The sequence below is a fragment of the Hemitrygon akajei genome, unplaced genomic scaffold (assembly GCF_048418815.1).
Source record: "Hemitrygon akajei unplaced genomic scaffold, sHemAka1.3 Scf000100, whole genome shotgun sequence".
Taxonomy (NCBI): Eukaryota; Metazoa; Chordata; class Chondrichthyes; order Myliobatiformes; family Dasyatidae; genus Hemitrygon; species Hemitrygon akajei.
The window spans coordinates 216,651-232,438 of record NW_027331986.1 but is presented as its reverse complement, the minus strand read 5'-3'; the positions used below and the strand labels follow the sequence as shown (position 1 = coordinate 232,438).

Below are 15,788 nucleotides of genomic sequence, written 5' to 3'. Positions count from 1 at the left end.
GGTTAACTGAATGAGTCTCTTCGCACACACGGAAAAACTGAACGGCTGCTTCCCAGTGCGAAGCTGTTGGAGTATCTGAGATGAATGACGTCAAACTGCTATAACGTCATGGCAATGTATCAAGTCAGATCACGGACAAGGACACGTGTTCGTTCCCTTCTTGTAGCGGGTGGGGCGCTGTGTTCTCTAGCATCTCCATGGTGCCTTCGGATAAAAACACTGTTACAGCTCAAAACAAGCTGGAGGAACAAGACTTCATCTTCTAACTGGCCACAGTTCCGACATCAGGCACAACATCAAACTCTCTGCTTCCCTCTCTGTATCAAAATGGATCATTCCTCCCCTTCATCAGTCTGTGACTTGGCTCAGTTTGTCTGTCTCCTTCGCATTCTGAGCATGCGCCACACACCCACTGAGATCACATTTTATTTACACGGCTGCGACGAGAGACTTTCTGATTATTATGTCCCTCCTGGCATTTGACGGTGGTAAACTCAATGGTATTGAACCTCAGGATTAGCTGATTAGGCTTTTCCGTTGGAGATCGATAAACTGCCGGTAGTGTGTGTCTGGATGAGTGGGTCGTTTTCAGACTGGAAGGAGGTAGCGTTTGGAGTACCCCAGAGATCAGTCCCTGACCATAGTTGTTCACAGTTTAATGTCCTGGCGGAGGCAGCGAGATGTGAGATGTCCCAGTCTGCTGGTGACGCAGAAAGACTGGAGTTGGGGGAGGGGAGGCTATTCACATGCAATTTCGTAGCTTTGCAATCAGTACATAGTGCACTGTGGGGCTGCAGTGGCGGGTTCCAATCTGCTAATTACATTTCCTGACGGCACTACATTGATCGGCCGAATCCCAAATAACGAGGCAGCCGACAGAGAAGAAGTCATCACCCCGACACAGTGGTGTCAAGAAAACAACCTCTCCCTCATTGTGACAAAAACAAAGGAGCTGGTTGTGGATTACAGGACGAATGGAGACAGGGACCAAATTCAACATTTCCAAGTCTGTTATTGACACAAATGCACATTTTAATATTGATCATGACACAATGTATTTTGTACATTGTTAATGACATAAAACATATTTACAGATTGTTACTGACAGAAAATCGTATAACTTGTGTTCCGTGTGTTATCTGAATGTACTTGTCTGTGATGATGCCACAAGCCAGTGTTTCTCTGTCCCTGTACCTTCCCGTACTTGTGCACTTGGCAATAAATTCAACAGGACCTGAGAAATCTCAGTGAGATTTGATTAGTGATGATCATCTTGGCAGCTCGGTAGGTCGAATGTATGCGACAGTACACTGATAAATGCAAAACCCTGAACAGTGTTGATGATCAGAGGGATCTTAGACTCCAAGTTCATCGCTCCCTGAAAGAGACTGCATAGATTGATCGGGTGGTTAAGAAGGCAAATGGCATGGTTGTCTTTATTAGTTGAAGCATTGAGTTCAAAAGTCGGGAAGTTGTGTTGCAGCTGTTACGAGCCTGCGGTCGTACTGTGACTGTTTCTTTAAGAGCGCCGGCGTGAGGAGGCGGGGCTATGGCGTCAGTCACAGGCTGACAGCGCTGACTGTGGACTGAACCATGAGAGAGAGAGAGAGAGATCTGCAGACAGGCAGTCGGACAGTCTAAAGAGAGAGAGAGACTGGAAAAGCTGATCGCTTCAGTTAGTCGCAGCGGAGGCTTGGAACTCTCCTATGCCCACAAGAGTGCGTTGATCATCGGTACACGGAACCACAACGAATGTGTGTGGCTGTCAGTTCGTATAATCCATAGGAGTGGGTTTTGGAATATCTTGTGTTAACCCTTGCCTGGGTATGTTGTGTGGTAACCCCTGGAAGACGGTATTCCTGTGACAGGTCACTTTCGCTGATAACTCATATGTGGACGGATTCAACGGATAAGAACTTCGTCGACGGTTATTTTGATGTAACGGCCTTTTCTCTACGTTTCACCCCGGATTACAAATATCTCTCTCCCATCATTTATTCCATGGATTTCTGAACTTTCCTACTTTACCATCTCAAGACTCTGAGCTTTGTTTCCTCAGGCTCGATAGTCTGGGAGCAATATTTACACATATATACAGTTAACACTGCTAACTTTCCTTTATTTCGTTAAGTTACTATGTTATATGTAGAGACCAATAAAGAGAGTGGTATTAACATCAAAACCAGACTCCAGTGTGAACTCTCTTGCTGCTGGTTCGTTTCAAAAACGTTACGGTTCGTTACACAGTGTTATAAAACTAGTTAGACCACATCTGGAGAGTTTCATACAGTTCTGGTCGCCCCATTCTCGGAAGGATGTCGGGGCTTTGGAGAGGGCGGGGAAGAGGTTTACCAGGATATTGCGTGGGTTAGAGAGCAAGAGCTATAACGAGAGGTTGGACGAACACAAAGTACACTGCTGATGCTGTGGTCAAATCAACACGTACACACACGCTGGAGGAACTCAGGACTGACGAAGGGCCTCGGCCCGAAACGTTGACTGCTCGTTTCGACGGATGCTGCCCGTCCTGGTTGGACAAACTTGTGTTGTTTTCTCCAGAGCGGCGCAGGCTGGGGTGAGACTGGATGGATGTTTATAAGATTACGAGAGGAATAGATAGAGTGGACAGACGATATATTTTTCCTGGGAGTTGAAATGTCTAATACATTTAAGGTGAGAGGAGATGTGAGCGGCAAGTTTGCTTCTTTCCACAGAGTGGTTGGTAACTGGACAGCTGTCTGGGGTCACGTGATCCAGTTTCCTCCCTCCCCCCCCCCCATTAAACCGCAGGAGGGCAACATCGCGCATCCGTTTCTGAGGCCCCGCCCTCTTGATGACGTACAGCACACTTCGCGCATGCTCACTGTCTCCGGGTATGTGGTGTTTTCCCTAACGCGCAGTGCTGAAGTCTGCGGGATCGAGAAAGGCTTCGCGTCTCCTATATTGGGGAGCCGGGGATCCCGATTACTGTCTCCAGGCTGAAGATATCACTTTTCTATTTGTGAGTATTGAGACCGATCCCGAGCGGGGAGATCCGATGTTGGCCGTGAGCCCCGAACTGAGGGCCAGTTACTCATTTATTTTCCAGTTATATGGGCTCGGCATAAATGTGTCGACTTCACTTAATCTGCATTGAACGATTCAAACCAGGAGCACAGGCTGTCTGTTTCCGCAGGGTTGAAATAGGAGACCCACGAACAGGTCACGTGAGGCTGTGTGCCGGCGATCTGCCCCGCCCTCCGCTTTGTGACGCAAGATCACGTGGCGTGTTGATAACAAGGTTGACATGAATAATGTCAGGAACGATCGGCTTTATGTATGAGGAGCATTTGATAGGTTCCGGACCTGTGCTCGATGGAGTTCAGAGGGACGGTGGGGGTGGTGGGGGAATGTATGGTTAAGTAAACCTACAGAATACTGAAAAGCCTGGATACAGTGGACATGGAGAGGATGTTTCCATTAGACGGAGAGTCTGTGATCTGACAGCATGGTCTCAGAATAAAAATGCTTCCTGTTAAAATTCAGTTGAGGAAAATCTTTTGGCCAAAAGTGTCTGAAGTGTGGAATTTGTTGCCGCAGAGTTTGGCTGAGGCTGCCGTTTGGATATATTTATGACGGAGATTAATACATTCAAGATTGCGAAGTAGCTACAGGGTTACAGGAGGAAGGCAGGAATATGGTGTCGGAATAAAAATCAACCATGGTTGAATGGTGGAGCAGATCAGATGGATTGAATCATCTGATTCTGTTGCTTATGTCTTACCATGACTGAATGATGGCTCCTTCTTATCCCATATCGTTTTGTGACGTGTGTGGGACAATTAACGATTGTTCATTGAGATCATTACTGTATGTTTGCCTTCAATATTTAAATTTCAGTGAATTTTGTTCTTAATAACATTAAGCAGAAATGTTTGGTTCTCTTTTTTGTTGTTAATTTGCGTCATTATCTTTCAATTTAAAGTTAGACCTGCAGTGAGAGATTTATTGGAAGAAAAACCCCAACTGGAAGCAAACCACGACTGAAGACGAGGGAACAGCAACAAGTGAACCAACCCGTGGATTGTGAGCATCAACTGGAGAGAACTCAACTGGCTTGGAGATTCCAGTGATTCAGTCAGGAGAAAGTTTGGTGAGTCTCATTTACTGTTCTTTAGACATTACATACCTGTACAAAGGAAGGTAGGAAATAGCTGGGGTGAGACTGAACATGCCCAGAAGAACCAGTTATGCCTCTGTCAGACCCAGTTGCAATCACTCCAGGTCTGGTAATGTGCATCCAGCAGCCCAGCCCTTTGAAACCACTCCCATTCTGTGGAAGTCGAATCCGGATAAAGTCACTGAGAGACTGTATAAGTACAAACTCTTTATTCCAAGCATCGGGCTTACTCAGTTAGTCGCTCAAAAAGGAACAGTTGATGACTGTTCCCGCCCAATCCACTAACTGACTAACAATTCCCCTTACACCACAGATATATCCGTCCAGATACTCCCCACACAAGACAGGCTGGAGCCAAAGTTATTTACTACATGACAAGCTGGAGCCCCTAAAGACAGATTGCAAAACAGTCATAATGGCTTACACACACAGAACAGACCGAAGCTATCCTATCTCTAGATGTGAATGCGCAAGGAGATAAGCATCTTGAAACCCTAGCTAGCTACCCGCAAGAAGAAATATGGCTCAGCATGGCTTAGAACATCTGTTGATTATCAGCAGTTTCTTTCAGAAAAACAGGCTGCTATTTTTTAACAAAGTGTTAACCCTTTTACACATTTTATCATTCCCTCCTTTTGATCATTACATAATCAACAAAGCAGTAATTTTTTGCAGGGAAAGCAAACAAGTACTACATTGACTTAACAGTGGGGAAAAAACAGCGTACAACAGTATTTATAACAATGATATGGACAATTATTAGGCCATAATGCAATATCCTGCTCCATGTATTACTGAACTGACCTACAAAGACCACCATTTTAACCCTTCAGTGAACCGGTGTAAATCCTGCCTTACTTTCTAGATGCTGTCGATCTCCTAGGCAGTGTGCTTGGAGAGGGATGTAATGTTAGTAGATTCATCAGGGATATAGGTGCAGCATTCTGTGTCAATAATACCACAGGTTCCCCCTTTCTCAGCTAGGATAAAATCTAAAGCCATACAATTCTGCATGACTGTTTGCCAGATTGCAATCATTTCAGTAGATATTTCTGTTACTTGGGCCTGTGTTTCTGTCAGGGCCCCTGCAGTATTGTGCCCAGCTCCTCAAGTGCTGTAGGTAACTTGGTTATCTCTCGTGAATTCCTGGCTACTCCATAGGAGAGAAAAGCGATTATCCAAAAGCACTCAATCTGTTATTCCTCTCCGCTGCTGGGCACCTTGCAAGTAAGACCAGGATGCATGTTTCCCAGTGTAGGAAGTTCCATTTGATGGGAACTTGAGATACCATCCCTCAAAACACTGACAGTCACAGTCATCTCTGACTGGACCACAGTTACTCACCTCACTTCCCCGAGTGTCATTTGAGAAAGCCCAGGCTGAGAGTTCCTCACGCTGGTTGAGCGGGATTACTGACATTGGAATCATAGTTTTATCATGCTGTGCAATTGCAGCACAAACCCAGCAGACCCACCTGTTTGGCATAGGTGTGACAGAGAGACAGAAAGATGTTAACATGGGGGCCCACGGATGTTGTTTGAGCAATAAGACAAAACACAAAGACCACTATCAACGAATACATTTTCCTTAAGTCCAAGAGAGCCCTTCTACTCAGTTCCTTCTGTAACACATTTTCAGTCTGTTCATTGTATCCATCGAGATTGCCCCTTCGGTTTCACAGCTGTGAGAGTGGTCAGTAACACCTGATATGTTCCTCTCCACTGAGGTCAGAGTTTCCCTCAATCTCAGTTCTGGATTAGGACAAAATTCCCATGTTTTGTGGTGGGATAGTCACTCCTCTCTGCGGGGTAGTTCTCTTCCTTGTAAGCCTGTCGTACCTGTGAATGTAATGCTTGGAAAATTTTGGTTAGTTGGCATACATATTTCCCAATCTCTTCCCTTCGGGTATGCATATCCAATTTTGCTGGTAGACTTTCTGGGAGCAATGGTACACAAGGTCTTAGTCCCCAGGGTGTCTTCATGGGCCGTCCAGAAATGATTTCAGCTGGTGACAACCCTGTTTTCCCCTGTGGGGTAACCCTCATGTGGAATCGGGCCAATGGTCGGACCTTCAACCAAGTGAGTCCAGTCTCCGCTGTTAGTCTGGCCAGTTTACTCTTCAGAATGCCATTGACTCTTTCCACTCTGCCAGCGGCCCGTGGGTGGTGTACACAATGGAATTGTTGCTTGATAGCTAGTTTGTTACGTACCCCTTTGTTTACTTTCACCACAAAGTGTGGGCCATTGTGAGAGCTCAGCTTCTTTGGCAAGCCGTACATGGGAAATATTTCCCATAATAATAACTTCACAACAGACATAGCAGTATTATTTGTAGTTGCAATAGCTTCAATCCATCTACTAAACACATCGATAATAACTAAGCAGTATCTATAGCAATGTACTCTAGGCAATTCAATAAAATCAACTTGTAGACACAAAAAGGGTCCACCTGGCAAGGAGTCTTACCCGATGTGCAGGGTACAGGTTACCAACTACTCCCTCCTTTCCCAGGTGTGTTAAATCATGTATATGATTGACCAATATTGGTAAAAACTGTGTAGGAACACAAACCTGTCCCGCTGGGTAATCCAAAAAGCTAGGTTGGGTTCTTTCTGGCACCCCATCTGGGACCACAATTTGCGCTCCTCCTCAGAGACGTCCCCCTGAAAAGTATGTACCTCCCACATGTCCGGCAAACCCGTTCTGCATAAGTCACAGAGGGTTGCTTGACGGGAACCCGAGGGGACTACAACTACTGAGGATTGTGACGCACTTTTCGCTGTCTCATCCACTAAAGCATTGCATTTAGTGACTCAGTCGACATGTGGGTGTGGGCTGCTCATTTAATAATAGCCAAAACTCGAGGAGGCTGTAGAGCGCTGTGTAGGTTGTTTACAAAGGTGGCATTACTAATGGGGTGGCCAGAAGAAGTCAGGAATCCCCATGTTCCCAGAGAGCCCCGTAGTCATGTACAATTCCAAATGCATAACGGGAGTCTGTGTAAATGTTCCCACTTTAGTCTGTTGCTGGGATACAGGCACGAGTCAGAGCAAACAGCTCAGCCTTCTGGGCGGAGACAGCTGCTTCAAAAGAGGCCTGTTCAATTACTTCACTGTCCGTCACTATCGCATAGTCAGAATGTCGTTTTCCTGATGGATCCACAAAAGAGCTTCCATCCTCAAGAAACGTTACCTCGGGCTAGAGTGGGTATTGCGGAATGGATGGGAGAGTCTGTCCTCCTTTCATGGTGATCTGGATGGGGGGTAGTTGGTGCAGTCAACTTCATTGCCTGAAATTGAGCAGAGATTATGTGCAATGTCTTGGGTTCAGTCAATATTAAAAGAGCGTCTTACCAGATGTCCTGTCTTCACCTCACAGTCCTTCCAGTATCGGAGTTGGCCCGCGGCCAAGTCTTGCCAGTCTCCCTCGGTGCTGGAGGCTTGTTTCCTCAGGGTGTAGGCAATGAACTCTAGGCTCTTTGACTTGAACCCAGGGCAAACCCTAACGATGGTATGGGGAGCCACCAGTCCTGTCTGTCACCAAAGGAAATCCGGAACTTCGGCCAGTAATGCACTGCCCTCTTTTCCTTAATCCTGTCCAATCACCATGACTGGGAACCTCTCTCGCTCGAGGGGTGCATAATATTGGCTTTCCTCAATGAGCACCCCGTAGGGTCATAGCACAGAGTCACATGAGGGTCGGCCGCTGGCGGAAGCGGTTCAAAAGTGGTGGAGTCCAGATTAAGTGCCCACCACTGGGGATTCGGAAACTGGGGAAGCTGTCGGTTGTTCACTAGTCCCAGGGTGACACCCTTATCTGTGTCTCCACTCCTCCTGTCCTCCACAATCAGCTCCTTTGTTTTTGTGATAATGAGGGAGAGGTTGTTTTCTTGATACCAGTCAGATATTGTTCAGACCTCAGACAGGGTCAGCAATCAAATGGTTGAGCATGGTGCGATGAATGTGCTGAGCTGTGTATATCACAATGCAAGAAGCATCGTAGGAAATCCAGATGAGCTCAGGACAGGGAATTATGATATTGTAGACATTATTGGGACGTGGTTGCACCCAATAGTCTGAGGGAGTTAGAGGAACAAATTTGTAGATAGATTGCAGACCATGCCAAGGAACAAAAGTTATTCAGTAAGTAATTTTAACTTTCCATATATTGACTGGGACTCCCATACTGTAAAAGGACTAGATGGGGTAGAGTTTGTCAAATGTGCCCTTAATTGGTACGTAAAATTCCCAATGTAGAAGTGTGCAATAAGCTGTTAGGCAATGATCAGGGCTGGTGACAGAAATTAGTGATCATAATGCCATGAAATTCAAAATAAAGATGAAAAAGAGAGGTCTGGACCATGGGTTGAGATTCTATATTGGAGAGAGGTCAATTTTGATGGTATCAGAAAGGATCTGACAAGTGTGGATTGGAACAGGCTGTTTTCTGACAACGGAGTACTTTGTAAGTGGGAGGCCTTCAGAAGTGAGATTTTGAGGGTATAGTGTTTGTATGTGCCTAACAATGTAAAAGTTGAAACGTAACTGGTGCCGGGAACCTTGGCTTTCTGGAGATATTGAATCCCCGGATATTTTCTTCCTTTAAAAGCCTCAGACTTTTGGGTGCTACCAAGACTCATTAATCATCATCCATGCCCTGAGCTCATCTGAACATTTTCTTTCATCGTCTTCTGTTGGTTTCTAGCTTCCCAATAGCTTTTGCTGTTTTGTTTGCCCTCTCTTTGGCTTTTATGTTGGCTTAAGCTTCTCAATTCAACCATGGTTGTGTCCTCCTGCCTTTCCAATGCTTTCACTTCTTTGGGATGTGTCAATCACTCAGCTCCCGAATTGCTCCCAGAAACTCCAGCCATTGCTGCTCCGTTGTCACTCCAACTTTTCCCTTCCAAACAAGTTTGTCCAGCTTCTCTGTCATAGAATCATGGAGATGTTCAATATGGAAACAGGCCGTTTGGCCCATCTAGTCAATGCCAAAAAAAAAACATTTAAGCTGTCTATTGCAACTACCTGCACCGAGACCATCGCCCACCATACACCTCCCATCCAGGCTTCCATCAAAACCTCTTTGAAATGGTGAAACCGTGCTCATATTCACCACTTGTGCTGACATGTCATTCCACACTCTCACGACCATTTCAGTAAAGAGTTTTTCCAAATGTTCTCATTAAATTTTCACCTTCCCCACTTACCCATGACCTCTGGTTGACATCCCACACAACCTCAGTGGAAAAAGCTGCTTGCATTTACCCTATCTATACCCTCATAATCTTGTATACTTCGAACAATTTCCCAAAGCTATGTATAATTTCCTTGTTTATGTTTAGAGCCTTTTTTAGGTGTATAGGATGATGAGGGGCATTGATCATGTGGATATCCAGAGGTTTATTCCAAGGGCTGAAATGGCTAACACGAGGGGGCATAGTTTTATGGTGCTTGGAAATAGATACCGAGGGGATGTCAGGAGTAAGAATTTTACCCAGAGAGTGGTGGGTGCATGGAATGCACTGCAGGCTATTTGTGTGAGAGTATTTCAGTTACTGTGGGGCCAGGAGCCCGTGCTGCTCAGTGGGAAGAGGGACCAATACCAATGGCGAGAGTCAAACTGAGCCAGGTCACAGATTGGAGATGGCAGAGATGCCCCATTCTTATAGAGACAGGAAGAGCATCAGAGAGTTTGATGGTCATTCCAGATACCAGCACTGTGCCCAGTTAGATGATTTCTCTCTCCAACTTGGGTTGAACTTCACTGTAACAGTGTGTTGCCAGATCACACCTTGACAACTCAAGTGATCTCATATGAAAAGTTGCCCTACACACATTGATGGATTTTGTAAATCTTTTTACAGGCTAAAAACAAGGAACTTATCTACGGGAATCTCGAACACAACACGCCAATTTTGCTGTCTCTGTCCAGATATTTAATAAGTGGAGCAAGGGATTCACTCGATCATCCTTCCTGCTCAGACGGTGAGGAGGGATTCATTTGGTCATCTGACCGACTGGCACAGTGGTCATTTTACACAGGGGAGAGGCCGTTCATCTGCTCAGACTGTGGGAATGGATTCAGTGGGTCTTCTCAACTGAATGTACATCAGCAAGTTCACACTGGACAAGGCCATTCACCTGTTCTGTGGGTGAGAAGAGATTCAGTCATCTTCCCACCTGTGGACACACCAGTCAGTTCACACTGGGCAGAGACTGGTCATCTGCTGAAGTTGTGGGGCAGGATTCACTCGGTCTTCTGACCTGATGGCTCACCAGCAAGTTCACACTGGGGAGAGGCCGTTCACCTGTTCGGAATGTGGGAAGGGATTCACCTACTCATCCCAACTGAAGATACATCAGCGAGTTCACACTGGGGAGAGGCCATTCACCTGCTCAGACTGTGGGAAGGGATTCACACAATTAGCTGGCCTACAAGCACACCAGTCTGTTCACTCTGGGGAGAGGCCGTTCCCCTGCTCAGACTGTGGGAAGGGATTCACTTCGTCATCTCAGCTGAAGGTACATCAGCGAGTTCACACTGGGGAGAGGCCGTTCAACTGCTCAGACTGTGGGAAGGGATTCACACAGTTAGCTAACCTACAAGCACACCAGTCAGTTCACACTGGGGAGAGGCCGTTCACTTGCTCAGACTGTGGGAAGGGATTCACTTCATCATCTAAACTGAAGGTACATCAGCGAGTTCACACTGGGGAGAGGCCATTCACCTGCTCAGACTGTGGGAAAGGATTCACACAGTTACCTAACCTACAAGCACACCAGTCAGTTCACACTGGAGAGTGGCCATTCACCTGCTTAGAATGTGGGAAGGGGTTCATTCGGTCATCTCAACTGAAGGTACACCAGTCAGTTCACTCTGGAGAGAGGCCATTCACCTGCTCAAACTGTGGGAAGGGATTCACTTTGTCATCTCAACTGAAGGTACATCAGCGAGTTCACACTGGAGAGAAGCCATTCACCTGCTCAGACTGTGGGAAGGGATTCACACAGTTATCTGGCCTGCAAGCACACCAGTCAGTTCACACTGGGGAGAGGCCGTTCAACTGCTCAGACTGTGGTAAGGGATTCACACAGTTATCTAGCCTGCAAGCACACCAGTCAGTTCACACTGGCGAGAGGCCATTCACCTGCTCAGACTGTGGGAAGGGATTCACTCTGTCATCTTCCCTACTGACACACCAGTCAGTTCACACTGGAGAGTGGCCATTCACTTGCTCAGATTGTGGGAAGGGATTCACTCGGTCATCTCAACTGAAGGTACATCAGCGAGTTCACACTGGGGAGAGGCCATTCACCTGCTCAGACTGTGGGAAGGGATTCACTTCGTCATCTCAACTGAAGGTCCATCATCGAGTTCACACTGGGGAGAGGCCGTTCACCTGCTCAGACTGTGGGAAGGGATTCACACAGTTAGCTACTCTACAAGCACACCATTTAGTTCACACTGGGGAGAGGCCGTTCAACTGCTCAGACTGTGGGAAGGGATTCACTCGGTCATCTCAACTGAAGGTTCATCAGCGAGTTCACACTGGGGAGAGGCCGTTCACCTGCTCAGACTGTGGGAAGGGATTCACACAGTTAGCTGGCCTACAAGCACACCAGTCAGTTCACACTGGGGAACGACCGTTCACCTGCTTAGACTGTGGGAAGGGATTCACTCAATCATCTCAATTGAAGGTACATGAGCGAATTCACACAGGGGAGAGGCCATTCACCTGCTCAGACTGTGGGAAGGGATTCACTCGGTCATCTTGCCTACTGACACACCAGTCAGTTCACACTGGGGAGAGGCCGTTCTCCTCCTGTTAATGTGGGAATGTATTCACTCAGTCATCTAAACTTATGTAACTCTCACTCCGGCTAGCAGCTTAATATAGGGGGTGATAGCCCCCTGGCTCGGCCAAATGTGGGTGGATGCTGTGCCGTGTCCCCTGTTACAAATCAATACCCCAAAATAACAAACAGTACACAATATGTGATTCATAATTCTTACTTTGACTATAGGGTTAGTGAAGTAAAAAAAAACAGGGCCCTCTCTCCCCATTCGTGGCTTCTCATCTCTCCCCAGAAAAAGCCCATGAAAATCTCACATCCAGACTCACAAGAAAGAACATTTCTGTCATTGGATAGCCCAGCACTCCAAAACCCTGTTATCTCTAGTTGTAACCTCGACATTGCTGCTACAGAGAAACCACTACCTCAGCAGTGAAACATTACAGAGAGGCCATTACATTAGCAGTGAAACCTTACAGTGTGTTACACTTATGACACACTACCGGGTTCACACTGGGGAGAAAGTTTCAATAAGCTGCATGCTGGATATTTGTCCATCACCGTTGCTGAATGCAATTTCGAGAATGATTGTCGGTGCTGAACTCTGCAATTATTGCTGCTGCTCACCAGGCATGGGAGGAGTTTCTTCTGCTGCATATTCACCTTTAATGGGACTAGATCTGTGACAAATGAATCAGCTCTATTTTAATCACTGTCTCCGGTACTTAGTGAATTTATAACACACCTAGTATACAGTAGAGAGTCAACTCAGGCCGGCTGAACCCTGCCAGTGATTCTGTTACACAACAGATCTTTCAAATCCTCCCCTGTTGTTCACCTCTCACTCTCCCTGGGATGAGGTCCAAATAGTCACCACTGTGTGGGCGAAGAGGTTTCCCTTGAATTTTCTGCAGACTGAAGAAGTGGAGCTGACTGCACATTGTCTGAGATGTTCTTCGCCCCTCAAATCTCTGGGCTGAGGAAGAATGACATTGGTAGTTAACCTCCTCAATCATGACTCATGTCCACATTATGGGTCACTTTCCCCACTTCTAAAGTGTTGTTAGCGAACATCACTGTCCTCTAAAGACTGAAAGCAGAGTGGGAAACCATCAATTGGATTTTCAACGAAGCTGGTTCAGAAACCAGAGGCGAGTCTGCACAGAGCAGAGTTTGGGGCTCTAAACGATGGTCGAGGTAAGAACGTATGATGAGGAGAAGGGATTCAGCAGCGGGGCATGGCAACGAATGACATTTGGAAGCAGATTAACAGAGAAAGTAATTAGGTTATCTGACTGATGACACAAACACTACCTGTGGTGAGGTGCTCCACTGGTTGAGGAACACGTGTGTTGGGAATGGTTTTATCTATTGGGGGAGATGCTCCTGCTTGTTTATCCTGTAATATAACCAGATGGATTGACCTATCTGAAATAATGTATTGATGATCACATAATTTGTAAGATTTTGACTCTAAAACTGGATCAGGCTTGAATTTATGGTGCCTTCATGAGGTGATGGAGGGCATTCGTGAGTTTGTGTTTTAAAGCAAGATTTTGGTGAATAATATTTGCCACTTGATTGTACCTTTGTAAGTAATCAGATTGAGTTAAACTGCTGCAGGATCCTGGAAAGTGTTGGATTTTGTCTGGTTTCACTTGGCCTTTTCTGCACTTACTGCCTTGTTTGTTTGTATTTCAAGTATTCTGATTTTTTTTTTCTTTTGTTAACTACTTTGTCCTGTATTTGGACGCTAATTGGCAGACGAAATAATTTGGTTATCTGACTGACAAACAATGCCTGTGGTGGAGGCACATGTGTGTGCTGAGAATGGTTATACCTATTGAGGGAGTTATTCCTGCTTGTTTATCCTGTAATATTATATCCAAATGGTTATTTGAGATGATCCTATCTGAAATAATGTATTGATTATCATATAAATTGTGAGATTATGTCCTTAACTGAATCAGGCTTGAATTTATGGTGCCTTAATGAAGTTACCGTGGACATTCATCCGTTTGTATTTTAAAGCAAGATTTTGGTGAATGATATTTGCCACTTGATTGTACCTGCGTAAGTAATCAGATTGAGTTAAACTGCCGCAGGATCCTGGAATGTGTTGTACTGTGACTGGTTTCTCTTGGCCTTTTCTGCACTTACTGCCTTGTTTGTTTGTATTTCATGAAGTTTCGATTTGTTTTACTTTTGTTACCCACCTCATCCTGTATTTCCGCAAGGAACTCCTCTGTTTTTGGGGAGAGGTCTCCAACTCTCAGTTAGGTGCTCGATGCTTCCTTGTCACCATCTCGTCTGCTCAGATCATTGGGATGTCTCCCATGGAGGGTCATACTCATTTCACTGGTTAATGTTTTCTTCCAGAGTGATGATTTATTTTTCTGAGCCAGCTTCTCATTTAAGTTTTCTGGTCTGTATTTCTTATCATAATTGCATATACACACATGGAGTCTGTTCAGTTCCTCCGCCATATCCTTATCTCCATTTACAATTTCTCCAGCATCATTTTCTTTCGGTCCTATATCTACTCTCACCGTCTTTTACTCTTTATTTACTTGAAAAAGCTTTTGGTATCCTTTTTGATATTATTTGCTATCTTTCTTTCATAGTTCTTCTTTTCTCTATTAATGACCTTCATACTTTCCTTTCGTAAGTTTTTAAAAAAAACTTCCCAATCCTCTGTCTTCACACTAAGTTTTGCTTCCTTGTATGCCCTCTGCTTTGCTTTTACTTTGGCTTTGACTTCTCTTGTCAGCCACGGTTACATCCTTTATCCATTCGAAAACTTCTTTTTCTTTGGAATATATCTGTCTTGCGCTTTCCTCACTTCTTGCATAAACTCCAGCCACTGCTGCTCTGCCGTCCTTTCCGCTAGTGTCCCTTTCCAGTCAACCTTGACCAGTTCCTCTCTCATGCCACTGTAATTTCCTTTACTCCACTGAAATACCGACACATCTGATTTCGGCTTCTCTTTCTCAAATTTCACGGTGAACTCAATCATGTTGTCATCACTAAGGGTTCCTTCACTTCCATCTCTCTAATTACCTCTGGTTCATTACACAATACCCAATCCAGTACAGACAATCCCCTAGTGGGCTCAACAACAAGCTGTTCTAAAAAGCCGTCTCGTAGACATTCTAGAAATTCTCTCTCTTGAGATCCATTGCCGATCTGATTTTCCCAATCCACTCTTCCAGTAGCGATCTGATTTTCCCAATGATTTTCCTTGATTTTGATCCCTTGTCAAAATTTCTGCTACTGTGAATAGATCAGCGAGTAAAAGACGACCTGATTTCCAAAAGGCATAAGGTTAGAGATGACACATTTCTTTAATATTTAAGGAAGATTACATTTTTATTTCAATCTATTACAGTTTGAAAATAACAACAAAAGGAAAAGGGCCAGAAGCAAATGTTTGGGCACCCTACATGTTCAGTAGCACCCCCTTTGGCAAGTATCACAGCTTGTAGACACTTTTTGTAGCCAGCCAAGAGTCTTTCAATTCTTGTTTGGGCAGATTTCTGGGTTCAGACATTAGTAGCAATGTACTTACTGTGGAAATTACAAATCACAATATTATTAGAATCACAGAGCCAAGCAGCAATGAAACAGGCCCATCAGCCCTTCTAGTCAATGCCTACCTGTTTTTGTTGTTACTGCCCATTTCCAGCTACCTTCACCAGAGCCTACATACACCTCCCATCCACGTCCTCACCCAAATTCCTCTTTAGTGTCTAAATCAAACCCACATCCTCCAAATCCACAAGCAGCTCATTCCACACTCTCACCAACCTCCGAGTGAAGAATTCCCCTTCAGATTC

General features: G+C 45.3%; 1 protein-coding gene across 1 annotated transcript; it reads left to right on the top strand.

Annotated features, from left to right (window-relative positions):
- Window positions 1–2,902: 2,902 nt before the first annotated feature.
- On the top strand, window positions 2,903–11,988 carry LOC140723110 (uncharacterized). The gene is made up of 3 exons (XM_073037738.1): window positions 2,903–3,001; window positions 3,965–4,132; window positions 10,023–11,988. The coding sequence occupies exon 3, from the start codon at window positions 10,426–10,428 to the stop codon at window positions 11,986–11,988; it is 1,563 nt and encodes a 520-aa protein (XP_072893839.1). The 5' UTR covers window positions 2,903–3,001; window positions 3,965–4,132; window positions 10,023–10,425.
- The last annotated feature ends 3,800 nt before the right edge of the window (window positions 11,989–15,788 follow it).

What these genes read in the sequence shown, in the direction of transcription:
- LOC140723110 (XM_073037738.1), top strand. Translation starts at nt 10,426, where the DNA reads ATGGCTCACCAGCAAGTTCACACTGGGGAGAGGCCGTTCACCTGTTCG.